General features: G+C 42.2%; 1 protein-coding gene across 1 annotated transcript in view; it reads right to left on the reverse strand.

Annotated features, from left to right (window-relative positions):
• SORCS3 (sortilin related VPS10 domain containing receptor 3) overlaps nucleotides 1-21,746 on the reverse strand; it is a 264,974-nt gene that overhangs the window by 132,071 nt on the left and 111,157 nt on the right. The window contains exon 3 of the mRNA XM_053949043.1: nucleotides 6,085-6,184. Within this exon, the coding sequence (XP_053805018.1) occupies nucleotides 6,085-6,184 (100 nt within the window). The remainder of the gene's footprint in view (nucleotides 1-6,084; nucleotides 6,185-21,746) is intronic.

Genomic DNA, 21,746 nt, shown 5'->3' on the forward strand with positions numbered 1-21,746 from the left:
GCTTGTTCCACCACTCCTGCCCTGTGGCTCTAACACAGCCCCACTGCCTTTCAGTTATAAACACGTTCTCGAGATCACATCACCGAGTGCCAGTGTGCAGCACAGACTCTTGATCACGGTGTCAGCACAATGAGGAAAAAGGGTCCAAGGAAACCTTCCATCTTCCTAAAGTCCAAATGGCTTTAGGATATTCCAGAGCTCAGTTCCTCACCAATAGCTTGGGATGCAGTCTAAGGAAAAAGCAGCAGATGATTAATGGGAGCTGTGGCTAAGCATGGCAGCTCAGCTCAGGCTGGGCTAGCAAGCTTCAGGTACGTGCTGGAATCTCTGCCTCATCAACCTATCACATGTTTGAGGAGTAAGGAGAAAACAAAATGCTATAAAATTCCCTTTGGGAGCATGTGAACTAAGAAATGAAGGCAAAACCAAAATAAGTTTGAATCATGGTTCTGCCCTGAGGCTCCAATCACAGCTGAGGAATTCCCTTTGGAGATACAGAAGGCCAGGACACGTTTTGCTCTCAGTTACTCCCCAAGTGAGCAAGAAGAAATAAAGGGGAGCTCATTTTGTGTTCATTTTGGGATCTCCAGTTTCTGTAAAGGGGGGTGTCACTCCCAATATTCCAGCTAGTCAGGTAGATGCATTCCTTTGCAATTACAGTATTACAGACAATTAATTTCTTCCTTCATTAAAATGAACAGCAACACAATATTGCTCTCTGCCAGCTCACACGCAGTTGCTGCACTTCTCTCCCAAGAAACTGCTCAGACACAAACAAATCTAATTATATTTATCTTTCAGAAATTCTTACACTCTAAATGCTTCTGAACATTTCTTCTGATGGGCAAAGTTCAGAGGCATGGTGAGGTATGAGAGGTGCAGCATGACTTTGGCTTTTACAGCTTCAGTGATTTGTACTGCCCCTCCATTTTGATTCTGTGACAACTAAGAAACTAGTATGAAAAACCATTTTCCAAAAGCTCTTTAAATGAATACCATAACTTTATTTCTGCTTTATTCTGTTTGCAACTACTGTTCAAATAGCTTAGCTGGAAGGTCTACCTTCAAATAAAACCTAAAATGCTTCAATTCTGGTATAAGGAAAAAAAATGGGGGGAGTCCTCATTTCATTCACTGCACCTGGGTGATGCTTCTGTTCAGACAGTCAGCATAAAAGGCTATAGACCTTTTAATTCTTCAAGTCATCACCTGCAACAATGATTGCAATAGCTCAGGGGAAAAGCAAAAAACAACTGGAGCCAACTGAATTGCAAAGCAAAGTATTTCTAAGACATCAGAACTGTCACCTCAGATCTTAAACGCAATCAGGGCCTCCAGTTTATCCACATCTTATCTGAGCAATACTCTATACAGGAAAAATGGGCTTGATTTGTCAGAGTTGTTATTCTCTTCCTTTTTCCTCTCTTTCTTTTGCATTTTTTTTAACTCCATCATCTCCACCTCCACAGTATTCCCAAGGGTAGAGATAAAAGTTTCTTAGTGAGAACTGGGTTTTCAACTAAACAACATCTTCACCAAGAATAAGCACTCTTTACAGAGTATTTCACAGGAAAAAGTAATACCTAAAATCTATGGTTCAACAATTCCTTGAGATTCAAAGTGGCACCTCTGTGCCTGAAAGGAGCAGTGCTTCAGATATATGGGACTTCAATTCTCATCTTCTTTCTGCACCCTTTTGGAAGGGCTTTACATCCCTCTGTGAGACATCAGTTGTAAAATGAGCCCTGTTATTGACAACCAAGAATAAAGCAAATGTTCTCACAACAGGGGATCTTACCCAGCAGACCAACTCATGCTAGAAAATACAGAATCACAGCACTTCAGCTCCAAGCAGTGACATTTTGAAGTGCAGCCAGTTAAGCAAAGAATCACAAGCTTAACTTTTTGTGGAAATTATTCAATTTCCTAACAGAATTTTTTCAGCAACCATAAAGAAAGAAGAGAATTGGGATAAAAAGAAACTGAAAATTTAGAAAGTCAAGAGAAATGTTCCTATTAAAATAGAAGAGATTTTTCCCTTAGTGTTTTGGAAGAAATAAATACTTTTAATTCCCAGACCACTGTGAAATTCTGCCTCTAGTAAAATGTAACTAATGCCCAAAACACAGCATTAAATTAAAGGTCAGCAGGGAATTGAGATTTCTGCCCAGCAGAGAGTAAGCAGCTTTTTGTCATATCCCCAAAGACAGACAGCAGGCTACAGGGTAGAAAAGCCAAAGCGAAGCATTTTGTTAATTTCAGCTTTTCAGAGCACTCAAACATCTGCTGTTAAATCCCATTCATCCTTAAGGAAGGGGTGCTACTAAACAAATATGAAATTTTATCCAATCTGAAGTTTACCACAAGTTGCCTGCTTGTTGCAACCTATTTGGCAACTGGACAAAGCAGATGCCTCACATGTGGTGTTCCTCTCAGGCCATCAACTGGGTGGACAGATGCACTGAAGAGGAAGATATGCCCTGGAATACACTTTGCCTACTGGAGCATCTTCATGGGTTTGGAAGTGTCAACACTGCAGGCACTTGGCTTCTCACCAGAGCCCAAAACAGTAACTCACAAAAAAGCCATTCGCCAGGACTTCAGAGCTGTCTGCCTGCTAAGGGCAAAGATCACCTGGAGCTTCACAGCGGTAAGGAGAGCTCAATGCAGGTTTTCCTGATGCAAACACAAGTGCCTATTGTGAAAGTGAGAGGAGAAACAGCCCAACCACCTGCAGGAGAGCAGATCCAAGTCTGGCAGTCTGAACTCCCAGCAGCAGAGGCTTTCCATACACTTGCAAAGCCTTGTGAAACCCTGAACTTGTTAGTTCTTAGGGGAAGGGAACTAGCAGAGTGACAGCTCCACGGGAAGACGAAGCAGTCCTGGCTCACAGCAGGGAGTGTTTTGGCTACCATGCAGCCAGAGCCTGCAGATTCACAGTGAGCTGCAGAATGCGTGGCAGCTCCCCTGCTGGCACCCAAGGCAGTCTCAGATCACCAAGCTGGCCCTGACCACTAGGAATAATCCGGCTCAGGTATCACAGCTGGGAAAAAGAATTCCCAGCAGCTTCCTTTGGTATATGCATATTGTTATATTAATTTAATATAGCTGCAAATGTCAAACTACACAAGGGCAAAGTGCATTTTCCCAGTACCTTCTCTGACTTCTAGGAAATGGACACGCCCCATCTCAGCTCCAAGAGCAGCCATCAGCAGGTTGGGGAGCACCTGGAGCAGGCAGGAGCTCTGGGACCCAGATCTGCACCACAGCCAAAGCCAATTCAGCTCAGTTTTTGCTCTGTGCCTTGGTTAACTCTGTGCACGAGGAGGGTGGGGTGGATATCACCCAGCAGCAACATGTAAAAGTCAGAAACAGCTACAGACTAAACCTGACCTCCAAGAAATAAAGCACACGTTGCCAAAAAATTAAAATATTCCCACCAAAGTTTTTTTAAAAAAAGAAATCAGAAACAAAAGGCTTTTCTTTTAAAAGAAGAAAGCAAAATGTCAGCTTTTAAATCCCCGTGCCTCATAATTGAGCCCAGGGTTATGCCACAATTCAGGTAAATGATGTTTATATAACTGGCATTTGGCTGAACACAATTCCTATTTAACAGCTGAAAATAGGCATTTGGGTCTTCAAAGAAATCTGACAGGTAATTCCCACTGTAGTTCTGCAGGGTAGCTGAGAAGTAATTATCCTTCTCACTAGTAAATCAATTAGGAATGAATGTATGGAAAGCTTTTCTCCTCCTCCAAGTAAGTGCTAATCCTCTAAGCACTAATGAGTAGACAGGGCCGGCAGCAATGTGCAAACCCACCAGAAATCGACAGGAGCTAGGAGGCTCCAATCAGTGCCTGGGAGTGAACATCAGGAGACAACACCTTGGCTGGAGAGGTCTGCATGGCTCATGACACAGGCTCCATGCATGTGTGTTACTGCTGGTCCCTCCCTCCCCACTCACTGCCTCAAGCAAAGACCTCTTCTGCAGCTCACAAGAGATCCCTGCATCATGTCCAACAAGGCAGCACTTCTGCTGCTGGAGGTGAACCACAAGGGACCTGGGCTTTTTCTGCTGGGATCCACCTATTGCTTTGTGATTCAGTATTGGCAGCTGTCCTCAGGAGCTCAGCCAAATCATTCTGCTTACTCCCCATGCCACAGGAATAATATTCACCCAGAGAGACTGGGAGAAGACTACAACCCTAGTGCATTTTTTTGCAGTGCATAAACTCAAGAATCTGTAAGAGGAGTGGATGGACAATAAACCCAAACCTGAATTTGACAAATTTCAGATGTTCTGGTCCAGTGACACCTTGTTCAGACATTTTTCAAGTGCTACATGAATGTCTGGAATTGCTTTGATGGTTAACAAAGCAGAGTTCAGACAGACCAGCTGTTTAAGCATGCACAGTAACAGTGCTCATATATTTAGCAGAGGTAGAAAGAATGGAAGCAAGTTGTTCGCACAGCAGCCAGCACTGAATCTGGTTTCCTGTGAGCTTTCCTTACAGCTTGTCTCTACATTTCATAAGATTTTTCAGAAGGGATGAGAAGGGCACAGATAGGTCCAAAAATCATTTCCTTGAGACAGAAAAACAAAAATTTCTTTTAAATTTCTAATCTCAAATAAGTAAACTGCAGGTAAAGATAGGCCTATATGCCACTATATGATGAAATGTAGGTGGTTTTAATTAAAAAAAAAAAAAAAAAAAAAAAAAGACTGCTAATCTGTAAAGCTCAGTAGCCTGAGAAATTGCTGGAAGATAATAATATATCCTTGTACTCTGATTTGTGAGGGAGTCTTTACACCAATGACGTAGGATTTGTAACTGAGCATATTGCCTGTGCTTTTGGGTGGGCAGAGTTGCTTTGGAAACAGAATGAAGAAGAATTAACTCTTCAGTGCCCCCATATTGGATATAGGATGGGTGTGAAGGCCATATGAGTGAAGGAAAACTCACTACAAAACATCTTAACCTGTTTTGCTCAGAGAGGGGGCAGGGGGGGAAGTCAAGATAGTTGTCACAATAGTTCAGCTCCTGAATCAGGAAAATTATAAGCCAAACTCTGGCCACTGCATTCTTCCTCTTCCCTGTACATCCAAACAAACTTAGGAACCAGAGCTGTGTCTGCCTTATGGTTGCATACACTGAAATAAACATCAGTCCCAAAACATCTGTAGACTAACCAGTGATGGAAAGCACAACAGTCATAATAAGAAAAGTGCAAGTAGCAAGTTACTAGTTTGGGAATCTTTTGATGGAGACAAGATATGGCCAGTTTGGAAGTGATCAAGGCAAATATGTTGCACTGGGCCTCTACAGTGGCCAGGCACAACTTCACTGTCAGCAATTAGCTTCGTGCTGCAGCCCTCCCACACTGATTTCTGTGGGTAGCTGAAAGCATCTTTGTCCTACTAGCTCCCCTGAATCAACACAGGCAATAATTTTAAAGTAAAAAGGCACTGAGTAGCAGTTCCTGGGCTGTGCTTGTGTGAGCCAGCTGCAGCTCTAATTGCATCACGTGGGAAGAGTGAGCAGGGAGTTGGAAAGCTGTGACCTCATCTTTTCTCCTACACAACCAAATCAAATTGTAGGTCTTCCACCCACTCTCACAGGCATATTCTGCTTTCAGCCCCCTTATATGATGCAACCAAAGAAAATGTCATTTACATCTTTACCTCCAAATGTGGGGAAAAAGAGTCAAATGCAGAAATAAATGCCTTTTACTCAGGATTTCTAATAATAAGGAGATACAAGGCAGGGAGATGTGTAATAGCCAAAGCCAGTGTAAGCAAGAAACACAGAAATATTTGAGTTCTTTAAAGTTGTAACAGTCAGAAGCAAATAAAAGCAACCTTTTTACTATTCTAGAAAATTCAGAAGGGAATTAAGTCTTTCATCACCATCACAAGTAAAGCAGGATCAGTTCTATGGAATTCCACAGAATTGCACCAGTGCAACTTAGACAGCAAATTCAAGCTCTTGTGAGTTACCAACAGATTCTACTTTAGGATCATAATTCCTCTCAGAATGCTGTCACTTTGTTTCTATAGCTACCAGTGCAATGGCTCTCCCTTACCTTCCTCTTGTTAGTGGGACTGACATACAGGTAGCTCAGCACAGTCTTCAGGCCTACTTTGTCATTTAGCTTTTCATAGGTAGTGCCATAGTCTGTTGACCTGGAGAAAAGAGGAGACAAAAAGAGTTTATGTGGTTATTAGAGCTCAGGGGAAGGGAATGACTGTGTGAGCAGATGCTCCAAGTTACAGTTTGAGCATTATTATGCTTAAAACACAAGATTTTATGTTTCATTAAGGGTGGCCAGCAGAAAAGAGAAGAAAACTTAAGTCCTTAGGGGCAGTGTCTGTCTCTGCATTCATTGATCATGCACAGCTGGGGAGCTGTGGTGCTCCCATGCAGGTGGACTTTGGGGGTAGGCTCTGCCCTCATGTGCCAGTGTGGGATTGCAAATGGTATCTACACATAAGAGGACTCTGATATCAGCAGCACCCTTAGTACAAATTCTCTTTTCAGACAAATCCAACATAAGAATCCAAATTAAACCCAACAACAACAGTTTTATTTAGGTAGGTTGATTTTTGACTTAAAGATAGGGATCCAAATGCGGCTCAGAATTGTAACAGCTGAACTCATGTCTAGATAAAAATGTGCCTAAACTGGCATCTTGAGTCCTCAGTCACCCCCATCCTACTTTGTGCCAGGCATTTAATTTTTCTGAGTAACAGAGACAGATTCAGGCCCCTACACTAGCGAATCCCACCCAGAGGAGCAGATGATCTGGGGGTGGTATTACCCATTCGTGACTGGGGAAAAGGGCTGCTTCGTCACAGAGGGTTTTCTGTAGTGTCCTCCTCCTCATTTGTGGGCATGTTTGAAACCTCACTGCCCTGCTTGTTTCTCTACTGTTTTCATACTTTGTTTTCCTAACAAACAAGATTTTTTCCTACCAGAACAACCCAACAGCTACATTGTACAGGATCCCACAACAGAAGAGTGCTCAGCACCAGCTGACTTTAGGAGGGAGGGGTGTCGGACCCTGCCTGAAAAGCCCCCCCACCCCATGCAAACAGTGGGGAGAGCCTGGCTTCCAATCCAACTCAGCTTCTGTCAAAGGGACAAAGCAAACACAATCTTCAGCGGATGAACAAGGAAAGGTCTTCATAAAAAGCCTACCTGGACATATCTACAATTTTATTAGGATGAGAATCCATGGCCCCTGCTCTCCTCTCTAATGATGCTTTTTACTGGACAGGTGATCAGAGAACATGCAGCAATTCTCTGCCTTTCCCAGTACTGAGCTCCAGTAATTTGGTTTCACAAGTTCAACAAGCCTCTAGAATTTGCAGCTTTATGGTTCTGCTTGAGACCAATCCTCTGCTCCTTTTCTGTCCAGCAGAGAAATGGCCCAAGCCACTTCTGGCATCACAATGAACAGTGGCTGGTGAAACTGAGCAATGCCAGAGCCTGCACCCAGCTCTGCTGCTTTCCTTGCTGCTACTGGAGTCCAGAGGGACCCTAAGGTGACACAAGAGTGACCAGAACCAGCCAGCTGGTTTCAGGCTTCCAAGTAGTTGAAATCATGAAGTCAAAAGCTTGCTTTGTTACTGATGTGGCTCTAACACATTTCCTTAAATGCATTTTCAAGGACAACTCCTAAATACATTGTAAAGTCCTTCTTTCCTTAAATGTGTTGAACCAGCCTTTCTCCTTTGAACAGTCACCAGCCAAGGTGCTTCAAATCTCAAACTTCCCTGTGTTTTGGTTAACACTTTAATACAAAAATACTAGCTCCATTTGCACTTACCACTCCTGTGTACTAATGCATAGTAGTATCACCCACTGGGCTTCACACATGTACCCCAAAGAATATGACAGTAATGTACTGTATTTTCATAGAATTTTCCCACCCAAAGTATCTGAAGCTCTTGTCTCACTAGGTATCAATATCAAACAAACAAACAAAGAAATAATAGCAGCCTTTCCTCTCCAGCCAATCTTGAAACTGAAGCAGCTTTATTAATGAAACTGAATAATCTAGGACAATTAATTCCAGTATACGAGGCCTCCTATAAATGCAAATTCAAGAGGTCAGGAATCCTCAGGTAACAGTAAGCTCTAAGCAGAGGATAACAGACAGAGGGCAAGCAGAGGTACTTCCTTGATCTTACCCTTCCAACAGCACTGCAGCTATGAACAAGCCACTTTTGTGACTACACATGTACCAACCACCAGGCAGTGAAAGAGATCACTGGTTTCAATCAGCCTTAAAAGAGAATACAAATAACAGTTTAATATTCTGACAGAGCTACTTTGCGTTTGTTCTCTGAGCAATTTTAAGATCTCCCAAAATGCTTTCACACTTCTAAAGATGCAGGCTGGGTGCTCTAATGACTCTTTCTCATTAAACCATTTTCACTCATTGCATTTGCCCTTTCAAAGGATAGCTAGAAAGGAAGTAGGATCGTTATTTTGTTAGCTTCTCTGAGGCTTTCTTTATTATCTTGACAGTCACCACTGGCTTCACAGAAATATCTCAAAGGATATCACAATAATATACTGTATTTCCATGGCACTTTTTCTGGCCAAAAATCTAAAGCTTTTGTCTTGTGCTAATCCATTCAAACTAACAAAGTCCCAAAAGCCATACTGGGAAATACTATCTCTATTCTAGAGATGAAGAAGCTGAAAGCTTGCATAGTTAATGGTTCAGCTTTTCAAAAGGAGGCATCTACAATTAGCCATTTCAGCTTCTGCAATCATATAGTCTAGGGCTTAACTCTACCACCAAACTGCCTAATTAGAAAACAAGCATTAAAAAAAAAAAAAAAAAAAAAAAAAAAAAAAAAAGCCTGAACATTTAAAAGAGATGCGACCCCCACAGGTGGAACAGAAAAGTTTTGATTCATCTTTTAATCTTAACTTGAACCCTTCTCCTTTACTCATCACTTCTAATTCCAAATTAACTAGCCATACATCCTTACAGTTGTTTGACACTACAAGCAGACTGGATACCGTATTCTCTCCCATTCCTCTGGTCACAATATGATCCCCTTCCAAGCACATTACTAAAGTAGCGGAGGGGAAGAAATGTTGTAGTTATATCAAAATGACAAAAGACTCAGTGATATAAAACGCGGTTTCCATGAGTCACACCCGAAAAGCCAGCCTTAACTTTGTTTAGGCCTTTAATGGCAAACTGATGCTGCCTACCTGGCTCTTCTCTGGGTTGCTCCACTGAAGCTATGCCTGGAATCTCATCCTCTTGGAATGTTGTTACTGCCTTCAGTCTCAGCTGATATTTGCATATTGCTTCTACCCACACACACGTGTATACATGAAAGTGTTTTTAACAATGCTTTCATAAAATGCTCCTCAATACTCTGCTGGTAGCACAGCAACTCTTTCAATACAGGACTAGCAATGCTACAGGGATTGTTCCCCTGCACTCAGCACTGGTGAGGCCACACCTGGAGTGCTGTGTCCAGTTCTGGGCCTCTCACTCAAGAAAGTCATAGAGGTGCTGGAGTCCAGAGAAGGGCAATGGAGCTGGGGAAGGGTCTGGAGCACAAGTCCTGGGAGGAGTGGCTGAGGGAGCTGGGGGCATTTAGCCTGAAAGGAGGGTGTAGTGACCTGGGGGTCAGCCTCTTCTCCCAAGTGACAGGACAAGAGGATATGGCCTCATGCTGTGTCATGGGAAGTTCAGGCTGGACATCAGGAGGAATTTCTTCACAGAAAGGCTGATTATACATTGAAACAGACTGTATAGGGGGATGGTGGAGTCAACATCCCTGGAGGTGCTCTAAAAGAGACTGGACATGGCAATCTGCGTCAGGGTGTAGTTGGCAAGGTGATGTTGGGTTATAGGCTGGAGTTGATGATCTCAAAGGTCTGTTCCAACCTAACTGATTCTGTGATGTGTAATGGACTCTGGTCAGATATAACAATCCTGTATAAACTCAGTCCATGTGTTTTGTCCCACGTTTCTGTAATAATATGGGTTTGGCCCTGTTTCTGATGATGACCTAGAGGGTCTAAGCTGCATCAGACTTTTGCTCCTCACCAAATTCTGCATATTCCATTTGGAAAAGCAAGGTTTGTAAAGTGCTTTATTGGGATACCACAAGTTCTCCCATAATTATATTCTGTTTTAAACAGTGTGGGGGGAAAAAACCATCTGCTTGATTCCATTGCCCTCCTGTGACAGGTTATGATATGTTTAAACCATCACTGCAACCTCCCCCAGTCTGGCAGAACAAGGTGCAAGGGATACACCCAGGCAAAGAACCTTCTCTGTAAAAACCTAGTCATAAGTCAGAGCACCACAAGCTAACAAAATCCATCTTGTTCCTCTGAATCTGAGCCTGAGCTTCTCTGTGAATCCAACAAACTGGCCTGAGCCAGCAGGCTTCATATAGTGATAAGACTTTCTCAGTCACAGAGATATGAAGTGAAGGTGTGGAGAGGCAGAAACAATGCCATGTGAATGGCTTTTGGAGTTCTCCTCCTCTGTGACGCTTTCCATGCCAGGGCTCTGTCAGACAGGGAAAGGCAGATTTGCTTTTTTGAAGTCTCAGCTATTCAGCTATGGAGATAGGCTACAAAACATGTATCAGTCTCTCAGGAGAAAAAGAGCTACAAATGCTGGCACTGAATGACTGGGATGAAAAAGTCAACCTCTTCCACCAGCCCTCCTGTCAGAGGGTTTCTCCTCTGTGCTGTGATTCTCTCTCTGTGGAGAGATTCTCTCTGTGTGGAGAAGCAGCCATCATGCTTTTGATTTTAGACTTTCAGCCATTTTCTAAGCTTTTTCTAAAGCTGATGCATTCATCTCCAGCCCAGAGTCCCACTACACATACCTGCAGCCCCACACTGAAAACTGTGTGGAGGCACAGCTCTGCTTCAATGAGCAGAAGAATATCCAAATTCTTTGTGCACTTCAGAGAGCAACAGGAATGTGCCAGATGAATATTTGCTTCACTTCTGATGGTGTAGTGAACACTCACTGTCTGCCTGCAGCGTGCTTGTCTCTCCATACCCCCCAAACAACTTCTTGCTTTTACTCATTGGCCAATTTTCTCCCAGTTTGGCAGAAAAACAAAAACCCAAGAGGAACAAAGTTTCTACAAGTTTCATGAAAATCAACAGCTAGCAAAAGGAGAGCAATTATGAGAGCTCTGAGAAGAGCTGCAGCATAGAAGTAAATCCCATGAAACATGAGAGGAGACACATCTCTCTGGACATCCAGCTGCAGGAAAACATTCAAACACAGCTCACATATTAATACACTGCAAAGAACTCAACTGCACAAGACAGGAATTCAGGCAGCCAGTCTTCCATCACTTGTGAAACATGTTTCCTTCTTTCCCTTCCTCTTCCTCCCCTCCCTGAGATAAAGGCCCTTCTGAAGCTATGACATACAGAGAAAAGACCCCTTCTGAGTCAGAGTCCAGTGAGGCAGTGGCCAGAAAGATCCATTATTACCACTGCAAGGCTGTCTGGTTGACCTGGTCTCACACACAGAGACTTCTGCTGACAAAATAAAATAAAATTCAAAACAAAACAAAGCAACAGCAAACAACAAAATCACAAAAAACCAAACACCCCACAAATAAAAAAGCCCAAGCAAAACAAAAAACAACAGACCAAAAAAAACCTTGAAAAAATAAACAAACCAAAAACATTTAACTAGATTATGGCAAAGGATATTTTAACCCCACAGCAAGGACACCACAGGTACTGTTATCTGATAGCATCAAATATGACATCAATGGGGGTAACAAACAAAATCTAATTCTTAGTCCTTCCCTGTCTGGAGCTGACATAAGTCTGGATGTGGACATTTTACAACAGAAGTATCCACAGGAGCCCTGTGGAGCTAAATCTACTCAGTAACCAAGGAAGTTCCAGTGTGTGTAGTCTGAATTAGCAAGTTAAGAGAGCAAAACATTTGCTGAGAGCTTGCTTTTACCCAACCATGAGTTAGTGACTGCAATAAATGTAAAACCAGAATATTTTACAATTGCAAGCAGAAAGAACTGCCTCTCTTTGTCTCCATCCTACTAAAGGAAGCTAAGGGCCACAATGAAAGTCTGAGGAAGTGAAGAGAAATCAAGCAAGCACATGGTGCTGCTTCCTGCTGTAATGTCCCAGGCTACAGCAATATCACAGACTTCCTACATTGAAGATGATGTCTTTGCATGCAAGAGCCATCAGTGGGCTTTTAGTTCCATAAATCTGTCTAATCCCACAGGGAAGCTTCTGGCAACTTCTCCATCACATGGTAGTAAACACCACAGCTCTGTGCTGTATGAAGAGAGGCTCCCTTTTGTTTTAACTGTTACCATGTACAAAACCATGGAGCCCCATGCTGCCATTTGTGATTTCAATTATTGTTGTCATATTATCTACAGATTTTTTTTTCCCCAGTCTCAGGACTCCCTGTTTATTCAGCCACTCCTTGCACAAGATAGTCATGCCTTTGATCATTCTGTGACTAGTTTTACTAGTCCAATTATATCTTTTGTCATGGATGCCTCAGGGACTAATCTTTAACAGGAAGATCTTCCTGCAATAAAAACCCAACTATCCAAGTATATCAGCATAGACCCAGAGTATTTAACACAATCTAAATAAAACCACTTTCTGCCATCATACACAAGGTTCTACATTCTCAATGCTTCTGGAACCATGACCCATCAGTTCTAGTGGACTTTCAGTTCCATAAAGTTTGAAAAGTATCTAAAACCAGAGATCCCACTGGGGAAAAAGAAGTTCAAGCAGATCATAGTTTTGGTAATGTCTCTTGAAAAAAATCATTTTTTTAACTTTTAGTCTTCATGTCATGTAAACAGCAGATTATCCACCTCAATTACTATTATGATCTCAGCACCCTCCCTCCACCCCCTTTCTTTTTTGATTAATGGTGATTCCCATCACCAAACATCCAAAAGACTTGACGATGACCTTTGCAGATAAATTTCCATCTACAACATAGAGTGGAGACTGGCAAGGAAAAATGAGATGCCAAGATGCAGTAGTCATTGTGATCCACAGTTCAAAATGAAGGTGAGAAGAGAGGAACACTGGCTTCCTCTTTGTTTTTCTCCTTTTTTTTTCAGATTATTATCTTTATTTTTTTACAGGAAATGTATCCTCTTTTGTTTATTCCATATGAGCCTTTGGGAGGACACTGGACGTCTCAGAGGTTTAACAAAATGATACAGAATATTCCACCTCTGGATTTATGGCAAATAAAACACAGGAGCTGCAAATATCAGTCACATTTCTACTGGCTGGTTGCTCATCAGCATTTCACTGGATCACCAGGGCAGGGGTGCTGTTCACACCAGTCATTTCCTGGTGGAGATGACCACTCAGATGGGCATGAACAGTCTATGGTGATGCAGTTTTTGTGTATTAACCCTACAGGAATGGTGGGGACTAACTTGAAAGCCATATGTTTGCATGGTGCTTGCACCTGTCCTGTAGGAAAACAGTGATGCTTTAGATATCCCCAGCAACCACTGACCACCCAGATCATGACACAGGGTGCCTAAATACCATCAGAAAACAGGGTGTCCTTCCCCAGTCCCTGCTCTTCTCTACACCCTTACCTTCAGTTGCACTATTTCTGTGGAAAAGAAGGAGTAGTTTCAGATCTAAAATATTCTGTAGAACCACCTGAAGAAGCAAGACCCTCTTTTGAGACACAAAGAAGGAGGACAAGGGGATTGCAGGAAATGGTAGAATGGCAGAAAAAGCAAGGGATGCTTGGCAAAGCAGAACTGGGAGTCACCAAATCAACCAAAAAAATCATCTTGAGCATCAGAGTGGTATTCCCTGCTCTGGGACATTTAGAGGCACTATACCTCAGCCACTGTGGGACGCAGATTTGGCTCAAGGCAGCTCTGAAGCTGTCTCAATATTTTGCTTCTACCAAAGAATGGCAAACTCTGCTCTGAAGCAGAAATAAACCCAGCTAAACTGATGGATTCTAAACATGATGGTAGGCTAGAGCCTGTACTATAAAAGCCTGTAGGCAAAGAATCCTTTCAGAGAACCTGGGAACCTGATCAGAGCAAGCAGGCTGCAGTGTAGTGGTTACTCAGCTTTGTTTTAGACTCTGCTGCTGAATAGTCCACAATAAGCAGGCACAAAAGCAACAAAGGTTGGTGCCTCCTACTGTGAAACTGACATAACTCCTCCATTTGTAAGATTCCATCTTCTCTGTACCATGGCCATTTATTTCATCTTAAATTTAGTCACCTACAAACTAGGTAGCTCTAGATCACAAGTCTGTGCACCTTTTTTTTTTTTTTTTTTTTGTACCTATAGACAAAAACTGTAAACTAAGAGGATGCTTTATCCACCCTAAAATAGATGAGGATATATTGCCCTCTTAAGGTGTCTTCCACCCTGCAGTGTAAAAAGAGACCAGAGCAACACAACTAGCACAAAGCAAAGTGTATCTCACCATAAATGGGTCAGAAAATTGCATGCACTGAGCTGGTAGTATAAATGAGAGGGAAGGACCTCAGCCATCCTGACTGAGATCAAAAGTTCATGATTTATTATAATGTTCTAGTGCTCTACATTTTAAATGTTATTATTCTGGATCTGGATGAGAATTACTACTAGAAGCAGGTGCTAAATGGTATCAGGACTCCACTGTGACTTACACAATTTATCGCATTACAAAATGAAGAGAGCAGAGATAAGCAGAGAAGTATGATATGGATTTCCCAACAGTTGCTGGCAGCATAAAGAATATAAACAGAGACCTGATAAAATGTGAAATGGCTTCTCCTTAAAAGCTGGGACAAGCCCTTCCCTTCGCTGCATGCTGGTCCCCTTACACCACCGATGAAGCGGCAATCCTTCTGTGGCCAGGAAAGCTGATGCCTGCTGGTAGAAATGGTACTCACAGAACCTCATCAGATGAGATGCAGACACATCCCAAGATAGAGTTCAGCCACCTTGAATCAGGGGCAACCTGGAGCTTAGAGAGTCTGACTTTCCAAGGGCCTCTACTTTTCCTGCTTTGGTCATTTCACTACTGCAGTCTATGTAAAAGCATTACTTCTTTACAGCTCTGAAGAACTACACTTCATCCTTACTCATTTTCCATTTGTACTGTCTAAAAGATCTGACATATTTATCGTGTTCTTGATTCTGATGTATTCTAATTTTCCAGAGAGGTGTTTTATGCATCCCTGATAAGGCAGCATATTGATTTGATTCCAAGCACTTGACTGACTCAGCAAAGATGGCCTTATCAACACATATTCAAGAAATTTGGTCTAGAGGACACTTTAATAGCCTGAAAGATAAAAGACAGCTTTGATGACAAAGCCTCATTAATTAATCAGATATTAATTAGACAATTAATTAGAAACAAGGCCCTTCCCAGGCCCTTTTCTACTTTTTTTTACTATAGCTAAAAATGCTTCTCTAACGATTCTCTGAAGTAGCTAATCATTTTAATTTGCATTATTTTATAGCAAAAGGGAGTGCTTTGAATGTAGGATTTTGTGAAGCAGTTCTAGAAGTTCCATTTAACATCTACGCTATGCTGTGCATATTGAAACTGGAACTTCTCCTAAATGTGTCCTGAACAAAATGTCAAGGGGAGACTGTGGAACTGCTCTCTCACTCAATTCTATATTTTTGTGGTAGATGTGGATGACAAAGAATTCCTTCCAACCACTCAGAATAAGCACACTCTGGGTTATACAAACTACCCTGAGAGGAGCTCACCATACCCTTCTAAAAGAGGGGGACAGGTGACTCAAATCTCAGTTTCCCATCTGGGGATGAACACAAGTGTCCACTCATGGCCCCTGGGAAGGTGATTTACCCAAAACTTGCTTCTGACACTGTCTGCCTGTTTTGGCATCAGTGGTAGGCAGTACTGTGGGGACATTTAGATGAACCTGAGTCATCTCTAAAATAACACAAGGCATGTTAATTTTTTCAAACCATCAGCAAATCTTTGCAAACTGATGTAATTAAAAAAGAGGACAGTGATAAAGATAGTTTAGTCCAGTTCCTTAGACGCAGATATTAAAAACTGCAGACAATTCCCAAACCAACTTTTACAGTCAGCCTGCAGCTCCCTCCAGTCCCTACCTCAGCTGACCCCTCTCCCACAAGCCTTATGTCTACCCCTACTTGTGACCCACAAAGGCTACTGTCCCCAGCAGCACACCCACACAATCTGAACATAAATACCACAGAATCCTGCCTGACCTCAGGCAAGGCTCCTCAGCACTCAGTTTCACATTAACTGAGCTTCCTGGGGAAAAACTGACTCTTACTGTGCCCAAAAATAAAAAATCTGAAGCTCATGAGATGCAGCCACCTGAGACAGCTGGGGACGGGCAATGAAAGAACCTTCTAGACTTAGGAACACATCTTTACCTCTAGTCACAACATGACTGAGAGCCTCTGTGTGCTACTTTTCCAGAACTAATAGGACAAGACCAGATCCCCAATTAGTGAAAATCAATATGGCCCTATCACATACAAGTGAATGAGTAATATTGGCAGATTTACACAATAAAGGTCAGGACCCATTATATCTGTGTATATCTATAAACATAAAGACTCATAACAACATTAACAAGAGGATGTAATGCATTTTGCAAGGATTTCAAAATTTTGCATTTGTGAGAATCTTCAAAGTTTAAACTTGCGTATACAAGACAAAGCAATAGCACAAATTTAGTTTTCTAAAGAAGAAAGCAGAATTTGGAGCCGTAAAAGAACATAAGTCTCAGGGTAATATTGCTCTCAACAGGTATTTTGTGGTGTTCATATTCCCACCAGAACAGACTTCAGCACAAATTGTCTTTAAATATAAGAAATAAATATATAAAATCAGCACATTCCTGAATTTTTCAAAGCTTATCCATTCCAATTACCATTGAAATATCCATGACAGGGTCTGCAAGCCCTTCCAGCCTTTTGGAATAACGTTTTTGAGCATTGCATAGCAGAGACATCATAATTCACCAGACAGAAGGAGCTTCAAGGCCACATTATACAGCTGACAGTGCTCTTCTATAGGCTGTACCACTTGCTTTGCAGGGCGACCTGGTTATACAACTGGCTCCCCGGGCAAGAAGCTAGGGTTGCTCTGAATGCTCCCAAATGACTCTGGTCATTCTCATCCAGACAGTTATATGACACTATAGTCTCTCCTAGTTCCTCAGAGTGAAGAATTTTAGATGAGAAATATAGGGACAGGGATATGAGTGCAAAAGTGAAAGACAGCTGTCACCCAGCTTCTTGGTTTGTGCAATAGTCAGATCAGCAGCTGCATTGCACCTCTCCTAAATCCAGTGCTGCACTGCAGGTAACTATTTCACAGCAGCACCGGTTGAGTGTGAGTTTTGTTCATTCCCTGAGAATGAGGATTAACAGCCTTGACTCCAGTTACCATGTTTTCAAAATGCAGACACTGGGGTCTAAGCTCGCATCAATACAGACTCCAAACATGCAAGCTTGCAGTTTATCACCAAGTTTAATAAATTCCTGTAAACCACAGGGCAGGGGTCCCCTGCTTCCCCACTAAACGTTTGCCAGTTGTGGGCAGCTCAGAAAGCACACAGCTGATCACTCCCACTCTACCAATGCCCTAAGACCATCACTGCCTAATATCTTTCAAACCACCACACAGGCATAACTTCATCCCAGAAAAGCCTCCTTTTCCTGTCATCTTTTGCACTCAGCCCACAGAAGCTCATCTAACACAAAACACTTTGCCTTTGGGAGAATAAACCTGTTGGAATCTTTTCAGACAGAAGATCAATAAAGTGGGAGCAGCTTGAAAAGTCAATCAGCATCAGCAAGTCCCCCAGGTGATAGCTGAGTGATTATCTTTTTAACGAAGGAATAGTAAACAGAGCACAAGAAAATGCACATTCCCTTCAAACTGTCGAGGGAAAGTATCTGAGGCTGAGACGCAAGGACAGAAAAGGAAGCACTGGAAGAGACCAGTCACCTCTCCAGTTTGATAGGTTGACTCAAGAAATAGTGAGAAAGATCCAACTTAAAATTGTTCAAACTGAGAATTGGCTCCAATACTACATTGCAGATATTTCCTCTAGGTGTTGGAGGAGGAATACTTTTGTTTACAACCCAAAACACAATGATAAATACCCCTATGCCCTTACTCCTAAGTAGTGTGCTAAGAACATTGTTATTCATAAAGGCTTGACTTTTGTCTAAATGATTTTTATGAAGGGCTAAGTACCCTGCATATTATCAATGCAAATGAAAGGAGAAAGCTGTCCATGATCCAAGTCCTTTTCCTAAACACACCATGGATTTACTTTATGTCTTTGGATTTAATCACAGAAAGGCTCAAACACAAACAACCAACCTGCAGTCTCCAAGGTTCACTGAAGAAATAATTCTGTTGTACTAAAGGCATTGGAAGGTATATTGGGAGACCTGCAGGGTTCCTACTTTGCCACAGGCTTCCTATGTGGTTTTTACACAGGAGGGCACATTTTGTTGCTGCTTCAACCACCAAGGCTGGAGTATGGCACCTCCCAAAGGTTCACACAGAGGAAGACATTTCAAAGTGTAAACTGAGATCCATATTTGCTGTGCATGGCAGATGGATTGGGCTGTGTGAGGTCCTGTGCCCTGTGCCATGACAGAGCTCAGAGTCCATCCATGTAGTTGTCTATCCAAGCATTCAAGTCTATGACTGTATATTTTGGGCCTTTAGCCATGATTTCCACTTGAACCTGGGTTCCAGTCTAACTCAGGGTATCAGCCTAGTGATCAACCATTGCTCATGTTACTGACAGCACTATCCATGGATCTACGCCTAAAAACCAAAAAAATTAGACCCAAATTCAATAAATTGTGAAGCATATCTTTAATTGTGCTCTAACCCAGCAGGATTAGAGCCCCTGGAAGGTTTTAAAGCAGTGGCACTTAAGTTCTTCCAGTGATGTTATTTAGACCAGGAAAGAAATGGCTTTTTTTTTCCTTCATTCTACTCAACCTGGTACTTCAAAAGCCAATGACAAAATGAAACATGGTATTACACTCCTGGAAGGTACCATTAAGTTCCCCACGGATAATGTCAGCATAAAGGGTTGCCCGTCTTTTAGCAGGTAAATTGCAATAGCCTGTGATTAATTAGGAAATAGTGGCAACTCATCATTGGCCATTTCCTTATCCCTTTTAGCTGTCTTACTAGAAGGCACGTGGTTTGTTTTAACATCAGCTTTAACATTCTGGAAATGAATCTTCCTGCAGGCTGAACAGGAATGCTCTGATAATAAACCCCCTGCAGTAAACAGGGGTCTGATCAACCACCTGGTGCAGAGGCAGTTCTGCAGACTTATCTGTGCACACCTCTGCAGGTTTTACTGGGGGAACAGTGGAGAAAATGAAATATGGGTACAAAAGAGGGAGATTCACATGTTGCCGTGATTTCTAGCATAAGCATTTAGTCATGGCTGATAGGTCAGTGAGCAGTGCATGGACACCCTGAGCACAAGAACATGCAGGAAAAGTGGTTCATCTCTGCAGTTTATTCCAAAGAATCACAGTGATGAGTGGCCAGTGGCTCAGAACAGATGAATTTTCTTCCCCCACCTTTGTCCCTTCAAAGGGGGTCTGTGAGGGCATCTGGACAAGAAACTTGCTGAATTCACACCACTGCCATGAGTATGCTGCAGATGGCTCATGTTTTAAGATCAGGCCCTCAGCTATTATATGTCCAAAAGCAACTATTCATCCCATCCAAAACTGGAAGCCTCAATACAGTACAGCAAGTTCCTCAGAACATCCTGCATCATCCACTTTTAAATGAACACCACAGTGAACCTGCATCACTTAGGCAGTTGAAAATAGATACTGGTGAGAGGATCTCCCACCACAGGAAATCTGCTAAGTTTCCCCCAGTTCATTTCCCCATCCCTCCCTCTCTCAATAGCTCTTTAACCCCTCTAGTGTGTGCCCATATTAATCACAGTCCATGCAGACAAAAAAAAAACTTCCCCCAGAGTCCATTTTAGACACAAATATTTATTTGTCCTTGACTCAGATGCAAGAGAATAGGTCCATGTTAACGAGCTACAATCATGAATCAATAAAGTTCATACTGAGCTTTAAGTGCAGTGATTACAGAAAGAGAACACAGAAAGAGATACAACACCATGCCTCATGTACTATTACACAGCTGCCAAGCTTCAAAACAATGTGTTTGTAATAATCAAAGCAGCGTGGTGAAATAGCAGCTGTCTTTTCAAGCCAACTGTAACAGCACATTGGGAGTGCTTTCTGAAGGGGTTATTTCTTTGTCCATACTTTACAAAACTGATGCTGAAAATAGAGAAAGTAAATAATAATGGGGTTTTGCTACAAGTCATTATTTGGCAAGATTGCACATTAATAGCTTTATTACACAAAGTTTTTGATTAATTATTTTCCCTTCCTCATGGATGAGGGCAAACAATAAACATGGGTTTCTTTAACCCCCACCTTCTCTCTGTCTCTTTTTATTTTTTTACATCTCATTCTGTCACCACTTATCAGTGTCCCCACAGCAAAAAAGGAGAAAATATTAAATGCATTTCCAGGAATTCTATCTCATCCTTAATGACACCATCAATAATTGCTGTCACAAGCTAATATCATAGTTGAAACCTTACAAGGAAGATAAAGAGGCAGGGTTTTTCACACCAAGGTTTCTAGACAGGCTCTAAATGGGATTTTGCTGCATGCTTTGAAACGCCTCCTGGACAGCTCAGTGGGAACTGAAAACAGTTTGAATCCAGATAAGGGAGCACTAAACTAGGGCTGTCCCATGAACATCCCAGAATGATGATGGATCCAGAAAGCAGGATGTAAATAAATACAGCAAATGCTGTCCTTACAGCAAGGCTTACACCTTTGGACATCAGGATACCCTCAGGCAGGTGCTTCTTCATGCATGAAACAGATTCCAGTGATGCCCATTCAGCAGTACCCAGATATCCTTTGGTCCTTGTGCCACAGTGCAGGTAAGACCTTGTCATCACAATAGGCACACCATTAAGAGAATTTATTCTCCAAGATGCTTTAAAAAAAAAAAATAAAAAATGGAACTCCTCCTAGTTGAAACCTCTGGCTGATGAGCTTGAGCAATGTCTCTTCGCATATGGGCAGCCTGGAGGTCTTGGCACAACCTGCACCTCACACAGACCTGCCTCACACCACTAATCTGCAGAGGAGCAGTTTCTTGTGAAGATGCTGAAGGGCAGACACTGACAGCCATCATGCACTGGCACATGAAACCAAGAACTGGCCAGTTATTTGAATGATTCTCCTACACTCATCCAAGCATGTCCTTCAGACTTGAGCAGAGAGGGTGACAGGATTACAGCTGTCAGGCTGAACTTCAGCTGGGAGGTAGCAACTCCAAAGCTCAGATATTTGGAGTCACTATGACTTCTCATGACTGAATCATTAATTCCCAAATAGATTTTAGTATTCTAATCAATAGAAAACAGAGGAGAGGGAAAATCATGCTGGGAAATTACCATTAATTTTGCACTTTGGCATCTCCACATACTTAATACTTGGTATGGCATGCCTGCACTTCTTGTTGCAACCCCTGAGAAAGCTCCCATCAAGAGCTTTGCCAGACAGTGTTTCATTTTTATTTCAGCAATGAAGACATTCTCTCTGCTTTTTTCTTACTGCTGGCCAGCA

This window comes from Vidua chalybeata, chromosome 8, assembly GCF_026979565.1.
Source record: "Vidua chalybeata isolate OUT-0048 chromosome 8, bVidCha1 merged haplotype, whole genome shotgun sequence".
Lineage (NCBI taxonomy): Eukaryota > Metazoa > Chordata > Aves > Passeriformes > Viduidae > Vidua > Vidua chalybeata.